This window comes from Patella vulgata, chromosome 6 (genome assembly GCF_932274485.2).
Source record: "Patella vulgata chromosome 6, xgPatVulg1.2, whole genome shotgun sequence".
Lineage (NCBI taxonomy): Eukaryota > Metazoa > Mollusca > Gastropoda > Patellidae > Patella > Patella vulgata.
The window spans coordinates 10,208,647-10,236,096 of record NC_065884.2 but is presented as its reverse complement, the minus strand read 5'-3'; the positions used below and the strand labels follow the sequence as shown (position 1 = coordinate 10,236,096).

The window sequence follows — 27,450 nt, the reverse complement described above, 5'->3', positions numbered from 1 at the left end:
TTTATTAATTTCAATCTTCAAGCAATAATACGTCTGCTAATATTCAAAATTTTCCATTTTAGCCCGTTATTTAACAAATGGGTCAAATACGAAAATAGTCAAGCTAACTCTACATCAAGGTCATGAGTCGAGATGGACGATGTGTTGATCACAAGACAATGAATTGATTAAATTTTTATAGAGAATATTTCAAATATTAGACCAAAGGTTAGTATAATAGCATAAGTTAATATTAGTTCTTGTCTTTTGCTGAAATATATTGAGAGACGACTCGTTAATAATGTTATATAAGCGAACATATATGTCGATGTTGTTAACGAGGAAATTTGATATTGAAATGGAATGAGTTTCGATTTTGTAAACAAGGAAAGCCAAATGTCACCACCATAAAACTTACTCCACGACTGCACTTAAAGGGACAACAGCTGATAACAGATCGGGTGCAATTGAGTGAAAGAAGTTAAACATAATGTTGAACATATTTAATTTCCGTTTTTTAATACTATAATAATAGTCTTACCTGTGCTATATTTATATTGTTCTTGAGTAAAACAATCTATTAATTAAAATATATGTCGACTCATATTTACCTTTTTTGTAAATGTTACATATGTATACTGATTACTCCTATAATATCTGACACATTTTCTTAGAAACGTGTTTTCATATAATGTAAGTATATTGACTATAGGCCTAAATAGTATATTCAAAATGTCTCTACTAATACTATAATGTAAGATTTTAGTAAAATTTTTACATAAGTTAATTATCAAAGCTCTTAAAACATGGTCATTTTTGTACCCAACCTATTTCATTGAGTAAAAAAAAAACTTATTCTTGGTCATTATTTTTATTCTGGACTCCAAATCCAGGATTTTTGTGGCATTTTGATGGGAAAACATTTAAAAACAATTCAGATTTGGTGCCTTCGATCTTGATCCGTGATTAAGAGACAGGAAACCAAGTTATTTCGACTTGAAAAGTGCGATCCGGCAGATGTAACTAAAAAGACAGTGGCACTGTGGTCTCTGAATGATATTTTGCTTAAATTAGGGCCATTCATGGGTCTGTATAATGATATTGTAGCCGATTATGCACAGAGTGTTACTGTTACCACATTACTTCATTTCTATACGTTGATATACAGTTAATAAGTTTACTGCTCTCAGCCCTGGTCGTGAATATATGTACCATTGGCAACACATTAAAGATACTCAGACAGTTTAAACAGAAATAAGAATAGACTGTGCCACAGCTGCCTGGACAAAATGTTCTTCTACTATAACACACTGCATGGTGTGTCTGTCATCATTGTTGTTGGCAGAGGGATGGATACGAAAATCAAGTTTAATGCAGTTTAAAGACTCAGAGAGAGGGGGAGAGAGAAATGGGATTTAACGTCCACTCGACACAACCGATATATATTATAGGTCATTTTGGGACTAACATTTGGTTTAATTTTATTTCAATAATTCCTTAGCGCATAAGGGTCTTTAGGAGTGGGAGGAAACTGGAGGACCTGGAAAAAACCCATGAGGTTGGACAAGTGACCCTACTCATTGCCATGCACAAGCAGTGAATCGAAAGCACACCACTTGACTCAATGACAGATCTTATGATCAAACCCCTTTATGCACATTAAAATTTCATCGGCAATACTATATACCGGAAAACACCATTTTATACTGAATACCGGAAAACACCGGAAAAACACTAAATACAGGAAAACGCAGTAAATACCGGAAAATACCCTAAATAGGTAACCCGGAGACTGGCACCCTAAATAGGTAACTGGGAGCCTGGTCCTCTGTGTGCCTGGGTTAGGGTTAGGGTTAGTTTCCGGTTTATGGTATAGCCCTTCTCCGGGTTACCTTTTTAGGGTGGTTTTCGGTATTTAGTGTGTTTTCTGGTATTTAGTGGTTTTCCGGTGTTTTCCAGTATTCAGTATAACATGGTGTTTTCTGGTAGTTTTCCGGTTGTTTTCCGGTGTTTTCCGGTATATAGTATAGCCCATTCAGTACTGGTAAACTTTTAGATTTGTTTAATCTCAACACACAGTATTGACATTTTGATTTCAAATAATCATTCACAACATGCATTTATATTTGAAGCTAACATCATGATGAGCTCAGCAGAAAATCCCAGCAAGGAGACCAAAGATGACAAGAAGGGAAAAAAGATCCAATTACATGAAAATGATCTGCTCTGTAAAAATGGTTGTGGTTTCTTTGGTAATCCTGCTTGGCAAGGATTCTGTTCTAAATGTTACAGGGAAGTCTATCAGAGTGCTCGTCAAGCCCAAATGCAGCATGATGCACATCGGCAAGAAGCAAAAAAGTGAGTTTTCAGATATTTTCTCTTGAAGCGATGCTATGAGTTTAAATTTATTAAAATGTTTGTTACAAGAAATAGATCTCATTTTGATTTGAACAAATTAAGCTTAGACTTAGACTATATAAACAAATTTCTGGTTTTGAGATACTTTACTTAAGAAGAGCTGCATAACATGTTTTTATTTTGAAAAATAAAAACGGTAATAGTAATTACCACACATAGTAATTAACACATGAGTCTGGAAATATAATGTAGGATCAATTATTAAATATGCAACCCTAATCAATGTTATTGACAATCGTAAATGAAACTGGATAATCATAAATTCAATAACATAAGATACATGTGGTGCCTTGAAACTGGATAATCATACATTCAATAACATGATAAGATACATGTGGTGCCTTGAAACTGGATAATCATACATTCAATAACATGATAAGATACATGTGGTGCCTTGAAACTGGATAATCAAACATTCAATAACATGATAAGATACATGTGGTGCCTTGAAACTGGATAATCATAACTTCAATAACATAATAAGATACATGTGGTGCCTTGAAACTGGATAATCATAACTTCAATAACATGATTAGATACAATGTGGTGCCTTGAAACTGGATAATCAAACATTGAATAACATGATAAGATACATGTGGTGCCTTGAAACTGGATAATCAAACATTCAATAAAATGATAAGACACTTTTGGTGCCTCGAAACTGGATATTCATAACTTCCTTAACATAAGATACATGCAGTGCCTTGAAACGTAATGTATGAGACGTCATTTAGCCCAGTATTGATCTTTAATAAGATAAAAACACGAAAACAAAAAAATCACTCCTGTATCAGATTTTTCGGAATGATTGTCTGAGAACCGTAATATTTTTTTGTATGCCCTTACATGTATGTTATTGTTATACAACAATAAAAGCCATTGGTAGTCATAATCAATTTTCAAAATTCATTCAATAAATACAATATAAAGTAGCGATATGTAACATATTGTAACAAAATTCATATCTATCTTCTATACTAATATTTGTGACTGTCGTTTGTCTGTCTGTTTGTCTGTCTGTTCGGGGTTGGCGGCTACACTAGGTCTGCCCCGAGTCTGAAATTTGGGGCATAGGGGTAGCTCGGACCAGGGAGTAACATAGGCCAGGTGGCGTTAGTCTACCACTTCCGGGGTTATGACCCCCGAGCGAAGCCGGGCATTCTTCTAGTTTAGAAATAAAGGTAAAACGTTTTAAAAAAGAAATGCTGGTCAGTTCTGTAATGAAACCATATATGTATGTATCAGGGCATCACAGTCGAAAAAGGCAAAGGCATTGTGTAAAAAATCCTACTCCTAGAATTATTTACAAGAAAATTCCTAGCAGTGACACTTTGATACTTTTAAGTAACAATGCAAACCGCTCTGGCAAATTAGGGGGGTTGGATGGTCGAATGGTTAGCACGTGCGCGCTGTATCATAAGATCTGTTATTGGGTCACCTGGCGTGGTTTTGATTCCCTCGTTGTCCAACCTCTTGGGTTTTTTCCGGGTCCTCCGGTTTCCTTCCACTGCTAAAGACCCCTGCGTACAAGTGAATTATTGAAATAAAATTGAGCCATGACCTAGTTGGAATCACGTGGACGTTAAACCTCATTTCTCTCTCTCTCACTCTGGCAAATTAGCTTGAAATGACATGTGACCATGTGTAAAAGAGATGCACCGACTCCCATTAATGAATCCAGATTTATATATTTCAATTAAGATAATTTTCGAACTATTGACTGTATTATTAATATATTCAACTATCAGTCAATTGGTTATGCTCAACAGACTTGAACAGAACATCTGTAATGATTACTGAACGTCTCTACATATACATTGTATACATCTGTAGGTTTAGGACAATAATATTGATTTATTGTTTTACTCTTTTTATATGAAAATTTGATTTGCTACATTTATTATTAATATTTTTTTTTCTAACTTACTAAATGTTACATTTTCATATGGTTTTATCACACACAATTTTATTAGAGGTTTCTTCTTTCTGTTTCTTAATAACAGAACACAATTTTTATGGGAAACTGTTTCTTGTTGGGTTGGGTTGTTGTGTGGTCTAATGGGATTATGGGCTTATGTAAATAAATGTCTAATTAATAGTTTATATAACATTTGTGGCCAAAGAAAGACTTGCATTGTGTGGATTTAGCTTTTACATGATTCATCTTTACTTGTATTTTAATTAATTTTTTAGGTAATATTCTAATATTTGTCTTTCAGGAAAGTAGATTTACCAACATCGTTTAGTAAATTTGCTGAGAAGAAAACTCAACAAAGTAACAAAAGAGCAAATACAGTAAAAGCCATTTTCCGTAAAACAACAGCAAAAGGTAAATATTGTCACTGTCACCTGTCAGAAGATGGGATGTTCCTGAATATAATTCTCTCAATCCCCAAAATATTAACATTCAAATGAAAAGGAGGAGTTCAGAATACAACGCATACGTCGACTGCATAACAAAATATCTCAACCAACCATCACAGCTAAAACAAATGCGTTTGGTCAATTACGTCACGATTCTACTCACACCACCTCCGTTGTCGGGACTGACAGAACTGTGACAGGACTTGATTTCACACCACTCGACTGCAATTCTGTCAATTCGGGATGTTCAGGACTGAAAAACGAAACTGTTTGCTTGTATGAATGGAACGAAAAAAAACGAGGTCCCTACTGACAGTTTGAAATGGAAATAAAAGTAGGCCGCTGTCCAGGCAAAATCCCCCCCATGCCCTTATTAATTAGCTCTGTTAGTACAGAAGAGTAGGACATAAAGCCTCATTTCAGTTTGACTAAAAAGAGAGAGAAATGGGGTTTGACATCCACTGGACACATACAACATGTACTAGGCAATTTCGGGACTAACATTTTTCAATTTTATTTCAATAATTCGCTTGCAGGAAGGGGTCTTTAGCAGTGGGAGGAAACCCGAGGACCCATTCTGAACATCTGAGACACGCTACCTGCGGAGAAGTATCTCAGACACAGTCAGTAGCCATGATATCCATATCACGTGATCTACACATCACAGATCATGACATTGGCGTCAATGGGTCAAGAGGTCAACATTGTAAACAATAGGTTTATCTTCAGCATTGTGTCCGTTGCACCCATAAAGACTATATAATTCGTACAGTCCCAACATGTTCTCTTTTCTTCCAATGATTTTTCACAAAAATAACATCTACAACTCATAGAATTGACGTTGTCTTCAATGACAGCCTCTGCGAGGGTTGTTCATAGAGGCCGCCATATTGCACTATTTTGTGCGTCGGTCGGGTCTATTTCAGATATACACAATCAATTCTGTTGATGTTTTTAGCGTTGGGATTGACTAATAGTTAATGTGTTTCAGTTCTAAAACAAATATTTTAAACTTTAACGCAAATTTAGAAAATAGCCAAATTCTGGCTGGGATTACTGAGCAAAATGGCCATTCACTGTATAAGTGCGAAAAAAAAAGCTAGCCACCAATTAATTTTCGTATGTTAGTTACGTATGCCGAGGACCCAGAGAAAACCCACAAGGTTGGACAGGTGACCCTACACCTTGTCACGTACAACCAGGGTATCGAAAGTATGCCAGTTGACTCAATGACAGACCTTATGATACAACCCACCTAGTTTGACTAAAACCTCATACCTGCTATAAATATGTTGAAGTTTACACATTGTGTTCAAAGTTACAACATGTAGGGTTTAAGAGCAACTTTTACGAAAAATAGAATACACTACTTTACGTAATTTCTTCCTAGATGGAAGAACTGTAAAAAAATAAATTCTTCCTGTTTAACACATAAAAAAAAATCTGCCTTTCATTGCATTTGGCTTATATTTTAAAACACCAATGAGAATATGATGCATTGTCCCGGTGTCTTAAAGAAATGGGCTAATGAAGATGGGCATATACAGTGTGATATAAGGGAAATTGTGTCCGGACAGCGGCACTAAAGCATACTCTATAATATATTGAATTCCAACTGCCAAAGAAACTTTTACATGTACATGTGTATGCCAATGTGTACATGGAACCCCAGTTTTCCGTCCCATCTGAACGACCATACATTATTAATCAGCCTTAAACCTTACTAGTTGTTCTGTCTGAAAGTACTGCTCCCTAGACAAACTCAAATCGCTGTGTCATTCCGTCAATTGCTGTGGAATGGTTACTAGGGAGCAGTAGTTTCGGCAGGTTTTGACACCGAGCTACAAAAGGATCACTTCTTGTAATATTTTTCAGGGAAATGGGGTAGTCATTATTTACATGAATCAAGCGCAAAATAATCTTACTGCCTAAGTTTTCAAAACATTTTGATTTTAAACTGTTAATATAGAATTTAGGTCATTATGAAATTTTAGGCTTGTCTTTTATGGTGTAAGGGGAGATAATAGAAGTAGATGGAAGAGTTAATTCCCTTCATATGTTTTCAATATTTGATATTTTTCAGATTCAGATCAATCAACTACTATAAAGAAAGAAACTCGTAGATCGAGTATAGAAAGTCAGAAAATTGGACATGAATTTATGGAGTTTCTGAAAACCCTCCGTAAACCTGCTGCACTGGAAATATCCAAAAATGTTCGAACTTTCATAGAGAAAGTGCCCCCATATGAAGACGTTATTGAAGTTTCAAATCTGGTTCAGGATTTTTATCAATCTCTAAATGATAAACTTCTCTCTGCATCTCTCTTTAAAGGTCAGTTAATTAATACTTCAGTTTATAATTATTATACCCCTATCTGAATGCTACATGTTGTTTGTTCTCTAGGTACCTCAGTGATTAAAGTACTGGCTCACTAACTAGGAGGTCCCATGGGTTCTATACCAGTGTTGGCTGACAATGCACATCAGGATTTTCAGCATGATTTCGTCTTGTCAGTGGAGCCAGGAACATTGTCTAGCTGGCGGATGATACCAAAAAATCAGGTCCCGCATACACATGGGTGTGCTGGTGTGTGTGTGTGTGAGAGAGAGAGAGAGAGAGAGAGAGAGAGAGAGAGAGAGTTTATAGTCCACTTGACACAAACTAGGTCATTTCGGGAGTAACACATGGTTCAATTTTATTTCAACAATTCGTTTGCACGTAGGGGTCTTGAGCTCACGAGGTTGGACAGGCGACCTTACTCCTTGTCATGTATAACCGAGGAATCGAAACCACGCCAGTCAACTCAATGAGACAGACCTTATGATAAAATGCGCAATTGCTAATCATTCAGCCATCCAACCCCCCAGCATGTAAAAGAACTCTAGACAGTTGGAATTCGAAATCAGAGTAGGCCATATTGTCGCTGTCGGGGCAAAAATTTCCTTTAAACCTCAGTTCATTTCATTTTAAATCGTGATATTAAATTTTGTCCATTTTATCTTGTCGACATGTTTAAGTCATGATATATTATGTTATGTTGACGACAGGTTTAAGTCATGGTATATTATGTTATGTTGTCGACAGGTATATTATGTTATGTTGACGACATGTTTATGTCATGATATATTATTTTTATGTTGTCAACAGGTCTAAGTCATGAAACTATTGAGAAGGTAATGGATTATACAGAGAGATATATATTAACCCGATTATACCGCTACATTTTCTGTCCGCCTACAATTAATGATGAAGAACGAGACCTGGAGCTGCAAGCTAAGATACGTAGTTTACATTGGGTGACGGCCCAACAACTCGAAGCATTAATTAATGAGAATGATCCTGATATACGACTTGAGGTAGATAAAGCTATAACAGGTATATAAATTCATTAATAATACTTATATTTTTTATATAGAGTTGAGTTATTCTCAGGGTTGGGGTTTAGGCATAGTAGGCGAGTGGTCGGCGCACTAGAATGACCTTAGCTGTCGTCGGGGTTGAGGCATAGTAGGTGAATGGTCGCCGCACTAGAATGACCTGAGCTGTCGTCAAGGTTGAGGCATAGTAGGCGAATGGTCGGAGCACTAGAAAGACCTGAACTGTCGTAGGGGTTTGGGTTGAGGCATAGTAGGCAAGTGGTCAGGGCACTAGAAGGACCTGAGCTGTCAATGGGGTTGAGGCATAGTGTTCGGTGCACTAGAATGACCTGAGCTGTCTTCGGGGTTGAGGCATACATGTAGTAGGCTAGTGGTAGCCGCACTAGGATGACCCGAGCTGTCGTCGGGGTTGAGGCATAGTAGGCAAGTGGTCAGGGCACTAGAATGACCTGAGCTGTCATTGGGGTTGAGGCATAGTGTTCGGTGCACTAGAATGACCTGAGCTGTTGTCGGGGTTGGACATAGTAGGCGTGTGGTCGACGCACTAGAATGACCTGAGTTAGGCATGGGCTGAGAAGGATCTTCAGGATTTTTTTATAATCCCAGGGATGTTGACTTTCATACGGGGCCGGGACGTGGTATTTTAGCAATCAGAGCACTAGACTCCAAACTAGTATGTCTTGGGTTTAAGTTTAAGTCTTGGATAGGGATGAGAAGAACCTGCAGATTTTTTTCAAGCGCAGCCGTTTTATGTTAGGGAGGCTGACAAGGAATTAGTTCCTCATCATTCACGTAGAATGAAAGACTTGAGGATCACCAGTGTACACATTGAACTTAAGGTAAAAGATCCCCTGGCAGTTGGTAATAATAAAGACACATTTTAAAACCCAAACATTGCACTTCTTACCGATGAGAAGTGTGTTCATTCAATTATCTTTCTAATGAGATCGAATAATAAAGAAAATATTTTGTGTTGTGCTGCAGGACCAGGGCCCTTGAGAGGAGAAAAATTTGCCGGGGCGAGACCTTTATTGCCTCCCTGCACCCGCTTCTTTCCAATACTAGTCATATCTAGATGATTCACTAGCAGATTGCGATGAAGCGAAAACTTTTGTACATACTTGTATGAGCTTCAAAGGAACAATACAAAAATTCATGCATAATTGCCCATTTCAATTTTGAACTTTGATATTCATGGGCCCCATAGACTCTTATGGGCCCCAGGGCGGCGCTTCGGCTACACCCCCCTCTCTTGAGGCCCGCACGGAACACTTAAAGTTTGATACTCCTATTTCAAAAGAAGTGAATGTGAAATTAATAAAACTGTATAAGTACTTGAAAATCATATCCAACAAATTAACAACATTTCTGCTTTTAAAAATATTTCAAAAGTTGAAATAGCTTACTTGTGATGTTATAAAATTGAACAGTGGCGCCGTTTTCCCTCGTACTAAAACCTAAGTTTTGTTTTTATTTTAGATATTATAGAACTTGATTCTAAACGAGCCACCCAAGATAAACTGGATAGTGTAGTCAAGTGCAGTAAACATATATTTGAGGCGTTACGTCAAACGAAACAAGGTCCTGCTAGTGCTGATGAGTTCCTACCAGCATTAATCTATATTGTATTGAAGGCTAATCCTCCGTTATTACAGTCCAATATACAGTATATAACACGCTTTGCTAATCCCAGTAGATTAATGAGTGGAGAGGCTGGATATTATTTCACTAATCTGGTACGTAATACTTTAGATTTTTTGCTTTTTTGGTACCTGTTCTTAAATGGCTGCTGTAGGTTGGATGGTGTAACGAATAAGGTCTGTAATTGAGTCAAGTGGCGTGGTTTCAATTCCCCGCTTGGATGTGATAAAGAGTAGGGTTGCCTGTCCAACCATGTGGGTTTTCTCTGGGTCATCCGGTTTTGAATTACTGAAATAAAATTGAACCATATGTTAGTCCCAAAGTGACCTAGCTTGTGTGGTGGTGGTAATCTCTCTCTCTCTCTCTCTATTAAATGGTCGCTTTGTGGACAGGGTGGACACAGTCAGGTCTATGGAATTGCAATTACAGTACTGTAAGTAGATCTGTAGTCCATGGTCGAAAGTGATCTCAAGTTTTCTCTGTTGAAAAATTCTAGAAAATGATCATGCTTAAGAAACTGTCCTTCTTCATCACTGTGTCTTGTGTGATTGCTTGAGAACCCGGGCAAAATTCCCCTCATAGCACACTGTATGGCGTATGCCCGTCTTCATTAGCCCAGTATAGGAGCAGAACAGTAGGACGTTAAACCCCATTTCATTTCATTTCATTTGAGAGCCAGAATGTTGGGCGGGTGGGGGAGTTGTGTGGCCTAATATTGAAATAAAATTGAACCATATGTTAGTCCCAAAATGACCTAGTTTGTGATGAGTGGACTTTAAACCCCATTTCTCTCTCTCTCTTGCACCTAAATAAGCAGAAAAAGTGTCTTTGAGCTTCTTAATTTATAAAATTATCGTATATCTCCCAGATCTCACGCCAAACTTTACATTGTCTCTCCCCCACTCTAATTCCTGAACATGCTCCTGAATTATCATTGTTTTTATCATATTTCTACTTACAGTGTTGTGTTGTCAACTTTATACAAAATCTAACAGCTGAATCACTGAGTTTATCTCAACAAGAATACGATCGATACATGTCAGGGGAGTTAACTCCGTCTAATGACAATCAGTATATGTGTGAAGGACTACGTTTAATGCATGAGAATTTACGTTCACTGTCCGATATGAGAACAAGACAAGAAAAAATGATGGCAGAAACCCTCCAACTTCAACAAGACATGGTGGAATTCAAAGATGATTTTATCCGTGAAATCCACAGAGTAGTTGAAAATAATCCGCTTAAAATAAAGCCAAGAAAAACAAAAGTTGATCTGGATGAGACAGAGGATACAAAAAACCTAAATCTCCCTTCTCCGCTTCTTCCCCAACAAGTTACTCCCCTTGATACTAACTCCTCAACACAAGAAGAACAGGTGTCCCAAGGGCAGATAACTAACACTGCGTGCAATGATTTACCTGTAACAGATTGATTTGAGAGATTATTTTTCTATTTTTTCATTATATTTATTATGAATAGAAATTATTTATTAGTAATTTTGTTGGGAGAGGGATACCGGTTTATTTATTATTTTCTTTTAAAAAACACTGGGAGTCAATATCATTCCAATTTTGTTATAAAAAACATGAACTAGACCCAGAAATCAACTTTATATCCACATCATGTGTTTCAGCAATATTTTATTTTACCAATAAATCAGTATGTTTTTTCATTGAATTTACCAATTTAAGTAATGTGACCTAGTCTAACTGCAGCCCAAACTGATCAGCTGCTATGCATTGCCATTGCTATAAGCAACTCCTGACACGCCCATACCTATAAATTTGACTTTTTATCCCTACTGATGTCTTACACATAGTGATATCATGAGGTGATATTATAGCTGTTGGCTATATTCAGGCCGCTTGAGGTCAGGTCGGGTCGGGTCAGGAGGTCATTTCCAAATACAAAAGGTCAAATTATATAAAATAAAGGTACTGGCAACATGCCAATCGCACATTACTTACATTAGATGAAATATTGGACAATTTCATTGAAATGCATGTCTGGGATAGTGTCTGTATATTAAGTTGTTTAATGGTTTCAAGCAAGACTGCCTAATATAATGAAACAACATTCGGGCATTACTTAAAGTCTTGCTTTCGAACATTAAACCAAACATAATGTATTGGCTGTTTGCCAGAGAACTAATGCATTTATAAAATTTGTATAGAATAATCAATGATTGTTTCAGTTAGTAAATAGTAATATTCTTTTATTCATGATATAATTAATTGAATGGATATCATAACTAGGTCTTAGAGTAGGTCGTTTAACTCATTTAATTTCATTTGCCCAGATCTTAGAGTGGGATGTTGAACATATAATTTTCCTAGGTGTTAGTATAGTTCTGTATAAATAATTTTAATATATTTTTAAAACGTTGTTGAAATCCATAATGATAATATTTATATACAAAAGTATGTGCACTTCCCACATAACCTAGAAGTGATATCAGATGTTAGGATAAGTAAGCAAGCTATGTGAACTTCCCATATAACCTGGAAGTGATATCAGATGTTAGGATAACTAGGCAAGCTATGTGAACTTCCCACATAACCTAGAAGTGATATCAGATGTTCGGATAACTAGGCAAGCTATGTGAACTTCCCACATAACCTAGAAGTGATATCAGATGTTAGGATAAGTAAGCAAGACATGTGAACTTCCCATATAACCTGGAAGTGATATCAGATGTTAGGATAACTAGGCTTACATGCAGGATCATATTTAATGCACTGCTAACAGTAAGTTCAGGAGTTCATGATTTTATGTCTAAGAAAATGTGTTCCAATTTATTTGAGGATTTGTATGCCACATATATGTTGAGATGGACTTTAAATTAAAAGTAATTATTAATGAATATTTCCTTCTTGCTTTAATATAACGAAATACAGATGTAGAAAGCCCCTAGAAATGTTATGCAATGTGAAATTCAATCTGATTAAAACACAGATCCTATTTTGTTTCAGGGGGGTTGGATTTCCGAATGGTTAGCACCTCGCTGTATCATAAAGTCTGTCATTGAGTCGACTGGCGTGGTTTCGAATCCCCGGTTGTACGTGACAAGGAGTAGGGTCGCCTGTCCAACCTCGTGGGTTTTCTCCGGGTCCTCCGGTTTCCTCCCACTGCTAAAGACCCCTATGCGCAAGCGAATTATTGAAATAAAAATAAACCATATGTTAGTCCCGAAATGACCTAGTTGTGTCGAGTGGACGTTAAACCCCATTTCTCTCTCTCTCTCTATTTTGTTTCGGTTATTATAGTTCAAAATTTCGTTTTACTTCACAACACTAGGATCTGGAAGAGTTATTATATAATCTGCCTTCTGGTTGATGTGAGGGATTAGCCAATAAAACGATCTGTTACGGCGAGTTCTTGGCATGCGGTGCACGGAACTGTGGGTAAGCCACTAGAAACGTTAACGATGATTGATTAATCACAGTCTGACGTCATAGGGTCAAAAGCCACTCGTATGACCCTTAACACGACCTTCCACTACAACCGGTCAAAACTTCATGTAGTGTAGGCCATCGAAAGTATAAAAAAACGAAACGAAATATAGATCTGTATTTTAATCAGATTGTGTGAAATTTGTACCTGTTTGAATGTGTCTGATGCTTGTCACTGCTTAAAGCTTTAGTAACATTTTTCTAACACATATATTTTTACTTGTATGTTTTAATCATCACAATTTACACAAAATTATAAAATAACCCTTGCTACAAAAGTGATTTGGATTTTTATACGCCCACATTGAAATGTGGTCATATATTGTCGTTGTGTCCGTCTGGCAACAAAATTCCTTCTGATAATTACTTAATGGGTTGTTACTTGTAATCAGAATTTAGAGTGTAGTAAATGTTTTAATTACTGACAAAAGAAAAAATATGGGACAACCCTTGTTGACTGCTCGGAGGACTTAGCTGCTGTGAGCGTATGTTTTGTTGCCTGGCAACCTATCTTTTTTATTGTTATTTTGAATATCATGTAGACTTTAATCCATTACCTGAAGGGTGTAGATGAACAAATTGATTGATTGATAAACACAGACATCAAAATAAAATACCTGGTATTGGGAAGTTAGTAAAAATCAATTAGGAAGAGTTTACTATGAAGTTCAAAGAATATATATATATATATATATATATAAGTGTATTTGAACAAATTAGATGTAGAGTTCTCTACCCTGTTTATTGTCTATTGTTACCATGACAACTCTATTTGTTTATATTCTATGATTGTATTGTAAATATTTATCGCAGTGAAAATAAAATTGTTAAATCTTTATCATCTATTTATTTATATTTGAAATATGACACCTTTAGATGATGAATCCCATTTTCCACCTGCCCTTATAGATGAATAATTCCACCCTTTTCTACCTGTCCCAAAAGATGATAGATTCCACCCATTTCCACCTGGCCCAATACACCCTTTTCATTTTCCACCTGCCTGTGTAGATCATATATACAATCAATTTCATTTTCCACCTCCCCGTGTAGATGATAAATACCATCAATTTCATTTTCCACCTGCCCCAATAGATGCTCAATATCACCCATTCATTTTCCACCTTTCTCTGGTAAGAAAATACCATCATTCAGTTGGTCTTGATACATTTTATAGTACGCAAATGCCATCAGTTTCAGTTAATATTGTATATTTTTATTGATGCTGCTTGTTTACTGATTTGATGATTGTGGGTTTTCCAGTTTCTTCCCACTGCTAAACCCATGTTCTTTCTCTAGGTTCTCTACAGTCCCCACCCCACTCATAAACACACCCCAGCACACAATTACTTGAGTGGAGGTTACAAGCCTCAGATGATTGAGTTATCGGTAATGTGGGAATTAGAATTGTGAACAGTAAACTTTTGATGTCCTATAAAGATATAAGAGATCCATGGAGTAGACCAATAAATAATCCCCGCCCCTACAACACATCTGATTTAAAGGAGCTAAATCTTGGCTGTCATGCACGTATCTGTGGGTTACCCACTAGAGACGTCAACACTGATTGATTAATCAATGTCTGACGTCATAGTGTCAAAAGCCGCTCGTATGACCCCTGACGCGACCTTTCACTACAACCGGTCATAATCTTGCATATTGTAGGGTCCGAGTGATTTCTTACCGAACCCATCCTGTTGTAAACCTACTATAAACAATAACATGTGAACCACTTGAGAAGTCCTTTTTACGATTCTCAAAGTTTTGAGGTATAGGTTCAACGCGGCAAGACTATTTATTCACTTTGATTCACTCACTCCGTTCATTCGTTTGACATCTCCCTCTCTGTTCGGATAAGCTAGTGATTTGGCGACAGACAGTATCTGGTCAGCTCTGTTTATCACGGAGACCAGTGTCTGAAATACTGCCAGGCTGCATTTCCAGCAGTCTATTTCTCAAAATATCGTCGCGAAAATATGCATTCACTTTGATTCACTCACTCCGTTCGTTTGACACTTTCCTCTCTGGTCGAATAAACTAGTGATTTGACGTGGGCAATATCTGGTAAGCTCTATTCTGCCATGCAAAGGAAGAAGGCAGTATCTACACTTTTGGTCAAAATACGTTTTGGTATCGTTGTGATCAACAGTAACTGTTTTATCACATGTAAAAATTTTCATTCCTGTATCTACATTAGGCAAAGAAATATAGTGTCAATTTGGGCAGTAAATGTAAATTGCCCTGGTATAACGAAGGAGAAACGCAGTAAGTGTAATACTGCCGTTCTCCTTAAACCTATGACAACCCAGTAAATGGCAGTAAATGGAAATTGCCCTGCTATAACCAAGGAGAAAAGCAGTAAGAGTAGATACTGCCGTTCTCCTTGAAACACCAAGACGAGGCGTTGAAAGTAAATGTAAATTGCCCTGGTATAACTAAGGAGAAAAATAGCAATTATGTCAAGTGTTTAGACTCAACTGAATATGGAAATGTCTGGAACAATATTTATGCTTAAATATGCAGTTTGTAAACTGCCAGTACATCACAGAAACAATTAGTGAGTATATGTAGATACTGCTTTTCACCTTGGTTTTACAATGGGCACCGGAAATGGTCCAGAGTCATAAAATGCGCAGTATCTGCTTTATCTCAGTCGCACAAAGAAATATATGAAAATCGACAAGTTATATCGAAAGAGAACCAAAATATTTTCTTAAGTTCAAAAAATCTCATTAATTTGTTGAAAACTATGAGTGCAGGAAAGTGACAAACTTTAAAGTCGATTTTCTCAAAATGACGATTTTGCAGATACTACCTTTCTCTTTTGTAGGGCAGTATTTATCTCGACGACAAGTTGAGGTTCATAAGTCCATTCGTTTGACACTTTCCTCTCTGGTCGGATAAACTAGTGATTTGACGTCAGGCGGTATCTGGTCAGATCTATTTATCTGGAGGATCAGGGCCAGAAATACTACCAGACTGCATTTCCAGCATTCAATTTTTCACAAATTTCTGGGGAAGGCCCCCATACCCCTTGTTGAAGCTCGCGCCTTTGCCCCCTTAACCTTGGACTTAGCCCCAGCTTTACCCCTCCTTCCACCGGCGACTGACGCCGCCACTGATATCATGTTCACAACCACGGGCCTACCACAAGCCCAGGACTTCGTTGGACGAAATACAAAGTGAACATACATGCATATAATAAATTAAGTTTTAAATATTATGACATCAAAATAGAATTTTACAGAAAATACAGAGCAAACATCCATGTATAAAGTTTAGGTTTTATTTATGATGACATTAAAAGCTGTGAATATTTGTCTGTCAAAGAGAAAGTTTGTTCTTGAACTTAAAATAACTTCATAAATACCAGATTTTGAATCACGAGACTAAATGTTTAAATAACCAAATTTTGATTATAGGCTTGTCACGAGAATAAATGTTTTTAAACATTTATTCTCGTGACAAGCCAATAATGTAAAAATAATAGTTTATATAACATTTGAAGCAAAAAGAAAGACCTGCAATAGGCAGATTTAGCTCTTACATATACATCTTTAATGCTATTATTTATTTGTACTTGATCCAGTAGGTTGACAATTAATTATCATTATGTTGTTTTGTATGTTAGTAAAATGGAGATAAACTCCACGATAAACTCTGGGTAATCTAAAGAGTACAAATATAAAACTAGAAAAAATACATTGTGATAAAAATTTCAGAAATGAAATGAAATGAAATGGGGGTCAACGTCCTACTGTTTAGATAACAAAATTTGGTATGGTCGCTGTATTTTGTAGAGTAATAGCTACGGCGAGTGAGAAACAATTCCTTAATAAATTAAAAATATTAACAAATGAAATTATTTGGAATCATCGCTATCGTATCTAGAGGGAGTGTAGACTGTCTCCTTAACAACTGGGGTGTATATTGGCTGTACAACTGGGTTGGAGACTGGGTGTTTAACGATGACAGGTTTGTTATCGTTTTGCTGTTTAACAACCAGGATGTGGAGTGGTTGCTCAACCGGGGTGTGGACTGGGTGTTTAACGATGACTGGTTTGTGGACTTTGATTACAGCGATCTTGTTATCTTCACAATTGACATTTTTAGGGTAATCACAGAAACCTTTACCAGGAGCAATAGCATTAAACACCAGACCAGCTGGACAAGCTTGAATGTAGGGGATATTCGCGAAACAATTCAGGAATTTGTTACAGAATCTTGGATTAGGGTAAACACCAAATGGACGTGGACAACTGACGCCGCTGTAACACGGCACAAATTCCTTGGAGTTGCATCTTTTAATATTTCTGTCGTAAAGGTTTCCTTTCGCACACTTGATACGAACCAAACCTGCTGGCGAACATTGGAAGAAAGCACCACAGTCGTTAGGATCTTCGAATAATCCATAATCCAGACAGGGCTTGATTACCACGTGTTTGGATTTCTGTATTGGTGCAACTTTATATGATTCATGTTGATACAAATTGGGATTATCTTGAACATAGTAACCTGTAAAACAAGAAATAAAATTAAATGAGGTTTAACGTTCTACTGTTCTGAACCAACCAGGATAATGAATAGGGGCATATGTCACTCAATGTGCTATGAGGGGAGATTTTGCCGGGGCAGCTCTATAATATGTCTTTGTAAAGCGCACATGAGCACATTTATGTGGCATCTGTGCGTAATAGAAATGTGTAATGTGGCAGCTGTGCGCTATAAAAATGTGTAATATGGCATCTGTGCGCTATAGAAATGTGTAATGTGGCATCTGTGCGCTATAGAAATGTGTAATGTGGCAGCTGTGCGCTATAAAAATGTGTAATGTGGCAGCTGTGCGCTATAGAAATGTGTTATGCGGCAGTTGTGCGCTATAGAAATGTGTAATAATAATACTTCAAATTATCACTATTATGTAAGATTTAGATAACGAGATGTCCGCTCTTGTTATAATAGTTCAAAAATAGATAATGCAAAATGATTATATTGAAAATTACATTCAAATTACTTTTTTCTGAGAGACTTTGTCACTGTTTGAAGTTTTGACAAGACATGACATAGACTGTTTATTGTCGTTACCACGGTACTTTATCCATTTTTAAATTAAATCATTAAATGGCAACTGTGTTTCAATCCGTTTAAAATAACCGCCATCTGATGCCTAGAGAGTTGATTATCGGCTTGCCATTAAATAAATGTCTAAATAATAGTGTATATAACATTTGAAGCCAAAATGAAGACCTGCGATAAACAGATTTATCTCTGACATAATGTATCTTTAATGAAGAAGTAAGTAGACCTTGTGATTACTTTGAGTATATTTTGATCATTTATATTTCAAACTGACACACCAAGTTTGTTCACTCACCATTATCTGCTATAACCATGGAGACGGTTACAAACAAACAAAATACCATCGTCGTCTTCATCTTTAGGTATTAAGGATGTCAATCGTGTTTTAACTATAAAAGAAACAAACAAAAAAGCGTTATTATTCAATTGAAGGTGTTTAACCCCAAAGCCATTGATTTTAAAACCAAAATCGCCGAAAATCAATAACTGAACGCCACAAACGTATAGTTTATAACTACAAAATACGGTTTATTAATTTAATAGCTGGTAAATCCTTGTCAATGGGCAGACAGGCTCTTCTGAATATAAACAAACTAAAATGCCATAGGCCTACTTCGGATTTCTGGACATTCTGCCCCGACTTCGTGTATAAGAAAGTCCAACAACCAAATTATAGACAACAGGTAGGCCCCTGTACTCTTAGTTAAATTCCTTCTGAAATTGATGGTTCCGATATTTTTATTTATTTATTTTGTGCGTTCTGTGCAGGAGATCGCCTTGTCTGGTAGAATGTTGTAAGATAGTAACCTGAAGAAATAAGTATAACCTACGCAGTCTGATTTCTGGACATTCTGCCCCGACTGCGTGTATAAGAAAGTCCAACAACCAAACTATAGACAACATGTAGGCCCCTATACTCTTAGATATGCCTTCTGAAATTGATGGTTCCGATATTTTTATTTATTTATTTTAATTCTTGTAGGGAAAAGGGTTGAGATCCGGGGGGATAGGACCCCAAACAAAAACAAAAAAACGGGACGAAAATTGCCCGAAGCAGTTATTTTGAAAATCACGAATAAAGATACACAGATTCTTCCTTCTTCTTCTTATTCTCGCCTTACATTGAAATCTAGAAACAATAAGAATTGACATAGCCAACAATAGATGTTTTTTTAATGAAGGGATGGGCGGAGAAAATAAACCCCATGCAAGTGTGTGAACTGCAAGGGAAGACAACTCTGCTTGGGAGAATGCGAGAAATAATAAAATGACGTCATAATTGAATATGTGACGCCAGGCCTTGACAACGTCACGGCCTAGCTACAAAATCCTTGGAGATTTTAGAAGTCAAGGAGATTAGTGTGCATCTCTTTAGCTCTTTGATATCATTGCCTTTTCCAAAGTTATCTTGGAGAATTTCAATACTTTAAAGATGGTTATGTTATCCGCGGAAACGTTTGATCACAGCGTAAGTAAACCGGAAGATAACAACAGCATCGCCAACATTATTCATCCGAATAATCCATCTGATTCTCAGCAAAATGATTTGGCAACTGAAGCCAGTGAAGGAAGACGATCATTATTTCACAAGTTCTTTTCATCTGCTCTTGAGGTAAGTTCGTCATTTCATGCACAACAAAATATGAAGAATGAAGCCGTCAGTCTAGGCCTAGTCAGGACTTTGCTACCTTACATACAACAAGTTTAGTTACACTCTAGGTAATAATATGAAAATAATAATGTTTGTCTTTGGAGTTTGATTGACAGGATGATTAGGCCTAGAGACGTAGACCTAGCTTAATTTGACCTGTGACAACACGTTCTTTTAAATATAAGATCAGGCCCAAATCGAATGTAAAACTGCTAAACTGATACCCGATTGACAGTAGTTGCACGGCGTAGATTTTTACTACCTCTCCTCTCCTACTGCCAGTCGTAATAGTCCTAGGCTACGGTAACGACAAGATTTATTATAGGCTAACGAAAACCAAACAATTAATTAGCCTAGGCCTACATTATTAATATTAACTTAAAAGTTATAATGTAAATAATGTGTAAAACTGTGTAGTCGTTAAATAATGGTAATCATAATAATGGGAAATGCTCACTAGTCCGCTCACTAGGGTTGGGTTAGGGTTCATTAGTCCATCGATATCTATTATTAGGGTTAGATTTGGGTTAGGGTTAGGTTTATTGATACCCATATATTGATAGTAATATTTCTTATAGCGGCGGACTAGTGCACCCGCGAAAAGTGAAGTCCTCTCATATAATGGATTGTTTTATTTTATTCATTGCAGCTTTGTAAGCAAGAATTACGACTATTAAATACTCGAAGAGTCTCACTGAAAATAGCGGGTCGTGATTTTCAAAGGTAAAATTATAGTTTCTAAAATTCGAACAACTCACAACGATAATAATGCTAATGTAATTAACTATTAAGGGGAAGTAAGTATGACACACAAATCAGATGTCATTACTTAATGATGGTCCCGGGAAAATTTAACATTTTTTTTATAAAATAAGTCTAGATAGATGCAACATTTGATGTAGGCCCCATCGCTTTAGCTAGATTAAATAAGACAAAATGCTATTAATGTAATGTGAAACTTGAATGTTCAGATCAGAAGTGTATAAATAAAAGAACTAGTAACTCAATCTCTTTTTGTTTTTTATCTTCCAGGAATATCGTTGGTGGGTATAATTTTACGGAGGAAGAATCATGGAAACAAGGAAATGGTCTGACCGATCCCTTAAAATCTGTTTGGTTAAAAGGATGTGAACCCCAACAAAAATTTTGCCTTATTCCATTGAAAACTCATAAACCTAAGACTACTACAGCTTGTACACAAACCGATGACCATGCTACCATCAGCGATCTGGAAATACTACTATCAAAACTCCTTAACAATAACCATAATATAAAAATAGAAGTTCTTGTTACCAAGAAAAATGGAGAGAAATCAAAGATTAATACCAGGACGTTGCTGGAAAATATTAGACAACATAAAGAAATTATCGATGATTTGTTCCCACCATCCATGGCAACTCAAACTGTTGATCCAGTTATGTACCGTGATATGATCTGTCAGACTGAAAGTTATCAAACCACTTTTGGGTGCCAGACAGTTACACCAGAGAGCACAGATGCTATCACACAAGCTGCACCACAATTAATCAGTACATCAGTTCAAGCTGTACCAGAATGCGTGGAAGCCTTTGTTCAAGCTGAATCACAATTAACTAGTACTTCAGTTCAAGCTGTACCAGGATGCATGGAAGCCTTTGTCCAAACTGCACCACAATTAACTAGTACATCTGTCCAAGCTGTACCAGAATACACGGAAGCCTTTGTTCAAGTTGCACCAACTCTTATTGCAAACGCGACTCAATATGAAACTGTGGTTAAATCATGTCAAGTCCAAACAACACAAGATGTCCAAGATGTTTCTTCACAGGTTCCAGGTCCGTTAACCACCAACAATTTAAACATGACAAAGAAGTCAACATCACCAGAGAGTGGAGCTTGCTCCTTAAACACAAATATAAGAGGTCGAACAAAACGGGCCATCAATTCCGCAGCTGGAGAAGTGACATCATTTTCCAGCGTGATTTATTTTAAGAATGTGTTTAGGTCTTACTTACAGCTTGAAAATCATTCGGCTACACTTTCTGGAAGAGCTTCCGACATACCAAATAGGATGCAACACAGCTGCCCAGTACCGATGATGAGTATCGCTTTTTCACACAAAATACGTAAAGCAAGGTTATATTTTGTACTTGGTGTTGAACCTACAGTTCAACTAACTAGTTCAGCTACTTTACTAGATCCAGCATATTTTGTCAAGAAGACCGAGGAAGAAAGTCGTCAGCAAGAAGAAGATGCCATCGTAGAGGACAATCTATTGAACGGTAGTTTGAAAGAAAACTTTGATATCGCCAGTCTGGTATATATTGACAGTTTGGGGAATTTCAGCATGAACCAAGATGTCATGATGGACATGTTCGGATACGACCCAAGACATTCGCCCTTCTTACCATCTGGATATAAAGCTTCAAATGATTTACCTGAAGACTTGGATTCTGTTTTTGTGCCCTCCATCCGATCAAAGGACATCGTGTTTACCAAGAACGAAGACGAATCGTTTAAAGAGATCGGGAGAGGTAGTTATGGTGTGGTGTATCTAGGACGCTTGCTAAAAACATCAAAGCAGATTGTTGTAAAAGATTTCTTCAACGTAAACGTCTGCTGGGAATTTGTTGAACATGAAGCTCGGATCGTAACCCTGTTACACGGAAAGGGAGTAACGCCAACCTTTCATGGAATCATGACATCAACCATCGATGAGAATGACTTTTCGCTGGTGCAGGAGTTTTTCGGATCGGGAAGCATCGAGACCATCTTGAAAAGCCATGGTGATCTGTCAGCTCATTCATGGATAACAATTTGCTTAAATATCAGCAAGGCGCTATATAACATCCACAGCTGCCACGTTATCCATAATGATGTTAAAGCTGACAACATCCTGGTGGATCTAGATGGTTTCGATGTTCGTTTCATTGACTTCGGGATGTCCACATTCAGAAAAGGCCTGGAGTTTACTGCCAGCCCCGAATACATGTCTAAATTTCAATTCATGGCTCCCGAAGTCCGTGAGAACTGCCACACGACTCCACAGTCGGACGTCTTCAGCTTGGGTTTTTTATTTGGACAAATTATGGCCCAAGCTAAAGTCGTCCAATTAAGGCCCCTCTGGAGAACCTGCACCAGCGTCCGGGCTCTGTCCAGACCAAGATTACCACACATCATAGCTACCTTAGAAAAATTACAATCCAATTTGCAGCCTAAATTTATATTCTAGTTAAAATATTTGTAAATGTATGTAATTGAAAATTGTCCTAAACCGTGAAATGCAGAAATGGAATCCAAATTTCTGAGTTTATTATTATCATGTTTCGATTGGTGATATATAAAATTTATTGTCATCGGTATACTACTAGTAAATGAAAAGTGGCTTCTGGTTGTTCTATCTGTTTATATTATAGACTTAAGCTTTGTATTTTTAAATTGGTATATTGTCATATCTGCAGTGACTTATTCAAATGGTCAGTACTCTATGTTTTCTTCTGAATACTGGCTAGATCTACTTGGTTGGTGGTATTTACTAATTACTGGCTAGATATAGTTGGCTGATTACTAATTACTAATTACAAAATAAATAATAAATGTGTTGTATACTTTTATCTATAGCTATGTCAGGATCAGTTATGGAATATATTGCGATATATGAAAGAAAATACGGGAACTCGACCAACTAATTTTTTGGAATATACCGTATTAGTGTAGGTTAACACCTTTTCCGTCAATAGGAAGTTAATCTGGATTCTCTGAAAGTGGTGTTAACTGTACAGTTTTGTATCTTTTATGTACACTTTTAAGTGAGATTAGCGGATAGATTGGCATCTATTATGTGCATATTTTATGTAAGATTAGCTGATAGATTTGTCTCTATTTACAATTTAAGTAATGTTAGCCGATAGTTTTGCTTTTAAGTCATGTTAGCCGATAGATATATATCTTTAGTACAATTTAAGTAAGATTAGCCAATAGATTTGTTTCTTTTTTACAATTTAAGTAAGGTTAGCCGATAGATTTTTTTAAAAGTGATGTTAGCCGATAGCTGTGTATCTTTTATACTCTATAATTAAGGTTAGACGATAGTTGTGTATCTTTTATACAATTGAAGTACTTTTAGCCGATAGTTGTGTATCTTTTATACAATTTAAGTCATGCTAGCCGATAGATTTGTATCTTTTATACAATTTAAGTCATGTTAGCCGATAGATTTGTATCTTTTATACAATTTAAGTCATGTTAGCCGATAGATTTGTATCTTTTATACAATTTAAGTCATGTTAGCCGATAGATTTGTATCTTTTATACAATTTAAGTCATGTTAGCCGATAGATTTGTATCTTTTATACAATTTAAGTCATGTTAGCCGATAGATTTGTATCTTTTATACAATTTAAGTCGGGTTAGTCGATAGTTGTGCATCGTTTATACAATTTAAGTCGTGTTAGCCGATAGTTATAATATACCGAGTCAGCCACTATAACAAAAATAGTTCCTTCACTTTTGTCCTGTCGATCCTTCAATGCATGGGTATCCACAGTGGCTCAGTGAGTACGATGTTGACTCGCTAACCTGAAGTGTTCCATGTTCAATCTCTGCGTTAGCCAAGAAAGTTTGGTTACGTTGACTCGCTAACCTGGAGTGATCCATGTTCAATTCCTGCGTTAGCCGAGAAAGTTTATCGAGATTTTCCAGCGTGGTTCAGGCGCGTCAGTGGTGTAGGACGGAGGACCTGGCAAGGAACAACGTATTGTTGTTCGTTTGGGGCGAAAAACTGAGATCCGGTGTGTACGTAAAAAAACACCGTTGATAATATATATATATATATATATATATATATATTGATGAAATTATTGTCCAACCCTAGATAAACTAAAGTTATTCATTAATAAAGTAATGTTGGGTTATAAATTATTATATATGACCAATCTAATTTACACTGTTTTCAATAAAATACTAAGTTCTTTCTGAGACAATTATTAAAGAAATGGTGATAATCTAGGATGAAACGAAATGTTGGATTATTGCAGAAGTTTTAATGGTCAAAATATTGTTGTCAATAAAATTGAAAATATTGTCCAGCTACAAAAAATCCTCGAGAACTAGAAAATTATAAACATCGTATTTATATTTTATATGCTTGAAAAGTAATTTATATAACATGACGTCATCTTCTGTTAGAATTATTTTTTTAAAAACAAGATAAATCATGGATAAGAAATATAACATAGAAATGGTGTATATTTGGTTAATGTATTTAAATAATTATTATATTGTACTTATCAGAACTAACGGAAGATATATTCTACATGTGATATTTTATCTTTTACAAAATATTCTCCTGGACCCTGTTTCTCGAAATCTATAAAGATATAATCCAAATTTTAGTAGATACTTCAATTTTGATTGGCTATGCCCTAAAATCATAGTAATATTATCCAATCAAATTACTAAAATTTGGATTTTATCTTAGTTAAAATTTCGTGAAACATGCCCCTAGACCTTTATTTCTATTTTGATATCATTAATTATTATATATATACTCTTGTTTATATACATTTACCTTATATAGTTTACAATATGTTATTTATGATATCGTTATAGATATCACTAAAAATATCATTTATTATTATTTATACAATATACCCTTGTTTATATAAATTATATGTATATCTAGTTTACCATATTATTATATAATATCGTTATAGATACACTATCATTTATTATTATTTATACAATATATCCTTGTTTATATAGATGTATACCTAGTATTTATAATATCATTAAACACTATATCGATTGATTAAAACAGTCATCAATGAACTTTATTTCTTATTTTGTTTATTTAAAATTGTTCCAAGGGGCGCATGAAGGAATTATACTCTTGTTTACTAGATATATATATATTATTATTCATACAATAATATAATAAGTGGTATCGGGTGGTAGAATGAAATATAGAGAATTTATACAACGTTTTGGTTTCGAAATCCCGGTTGTACGTGACAAGGAGTAGGGTCGCCTGTCTAACCTCGTGGGTTTTCTCCGGGTCCTCCGGTTTCCTCCCACTGGTAAAGACCCTTACGGTAAGCGAATTATTGAAATAAAGTTAAAACCATATGTTAGTCCCGAAATGACCTAGTTTGTGTCGATTGGACGTTAAACCCCACTTCTCTCTCTATATACAGCGTTTATATTTTCTAGTCTCAATATCACTCTAGTTGAAAGCGGACGTAAACCCCCCAATAGTCGTTAAATTGATATTTACAAAAACACAGAAAGAAGTCAACGGAAATTATAGAAAAATAAAACTTACTCTAAAGGTCTTTGAAATATACGAAAGTCAGGAGGTTCAGACAAACGTGAAAGTAGACTGTTTACTTATTACAACAAGCCCTGGTCCAAGACACTGTAACAATGAATAAAAACTGAATATGACTGGCTTATATACACATAAGATATATTTAACAATTTGTTGATGTTAGAAGTCTAGCAAATAAAACTGTCAAATATTCAAATGCATGTCAGTTTAGTTTACAACGTTAAAAAAATGTTGTTTTTTTTTTAAAGACATCCTGATTCGTAAAATTTGTTTATATTATCCCACACCTTGATCTAATATAGGTATTATATATTAATACGTAATATTCAGGAAGCCAAGACTCATAGGTCAAAGTTCATGACATATCAGTATTTCACAATTAAATTTAAATAAGACAAAAACAAAAGAAGTATTTAAATTTGTATCTAATTAGGGGACAATATTCTAAAACATAAAGCCGCTTATTGTCATTAGTATTTTTCGGTCAATATCAAATTTTCAACGCCTTAATCAACTTTATAATTAACTCAAATTTATTTTTAACATTGTAAACCACTTTATAATTAACTGAAATTGATTTTTAACACCGAAGGAGATTCTAATCCACGCTATAATGAACTCAAATTTTAGTATTTAAGGAGATTCTAATCCACGCTATAATGAACTCAAATTGATTATTTAAATATACATTATACAAGAGCTAAATCTGCCTATTGCAGGTCTTTCTTTTGGCCTGAAATGTTATCTAAAATATAAATTAGACATTAATTAACTGATCCAGACCATAATCAACCCTCGATGCCATCGCTAGCCTGCGATATTTATTGGATTAGGATATGATTTGCTGCTCAACTTTCATTCATGATTTAATCATGAAATGGATAATCGTCTTGTCTGGTAGAATGTTGGAAGATATTAACCTGAAGAAATAAGTATATAGCCTGCCTACGCAGTCGGATTTCTGGACATTCTGTCCCGAACTGCGTGTATAAGAAAGTCCAACAACCAAACTATAGTCAACATGTAGGCCCCTGTACTCTTAGTTAAATACCTTCTGAAATTGATGATCCGATATTTATATTTATTTATTTTAATTCTTGTGGGGAAATGGGTTGCGATCCGGGGGCTGGACATAGGACACCAAATAAAAGAAAAAAGGAGACGAAAATTGCCCGAAGCAT

The 27,450-nt window shown here is 36.0% G+C and overlaps 1 protein-coding gene and 1 long non-coding RNA gene across 2 annotated transcripts in view; one reads left to right on the top strand and one right to left on the bottom strand.

The window, feature by feature from the left end:
* Positions 1 to 113: 113 nt before the first annotated feature.
* On the top strand, positions 114 to 14,070 carry LOC126825143 (rab5 GDP/GTP exchange factor). The gene is made up of 7 exons (XM_050554647.2): positions 114 to 207; positions 2,112 to 2,337; positions 4,617 to 4,726; positions 6,845 to 7,093; positions 7,910 to 8,137; positions 9,619 to 9,875; positions 10,742 to 14,070. Exons 2-7 carry the CDS (start codon positions 2,120 to 2,122, stop codon positions 11,210 to 11,212), a joined length of 1,533 nt encoding a protein of 510 aa, XP_050410604.1. The 5' UTR covers positions 114 to 207; positions 2,112 to 2,119; the 3' UTR covers positions 11,213 to 14,070.
* Positions 14,071 to 16,987: 2,917 nt separating this feature from the next.
* The window catches only part of LOC126825180 (uncharacterized), a 32,955-nt gene continuing 22,492 nt past the window's right edge, over positions 16,988 to 27,450 (bottom strand). Inside the window, exons 2-4 of the long non-coding RNA XR_007681831.2 lie at positions 26,264 to 26,356; positions 18,607 to 18,700; positions 16,988 to 17,747 (exon numbers count right to left, since the gene is read on the bottom strand). This is a non-coding gene — a long non-coding RNA (uncharacterized LOC126825180). The remainder of the gene's footprint in view (positions 17,748 to 18,606; positions 18,701 to 26,263; positions 26,357 to 27,450) is intronic.

Coding starts and splice junctions, on each gene's coding strand:
- LOC126825143 (XM_050554647.2), top strand. CDS start 2,120: ATGATGAGCTCAGCAGAAAATCCCAGCAAGGAGACCAAAGATGACAAG. Junction 2,338..4,616: donor CATCGGCAAGAAGCAAAAAA/GTGAGTTTTCAG, acceptor TTTGTCTTTCAG/GAAAGTAGATTTACCAACAT. Junction 8,138..9,618: donor GGTAGATAAAGCTATAACAG/GTATATAAATTC, acceptor TTTTTATTTTAG/ATATTATAGAACTTGATTCT.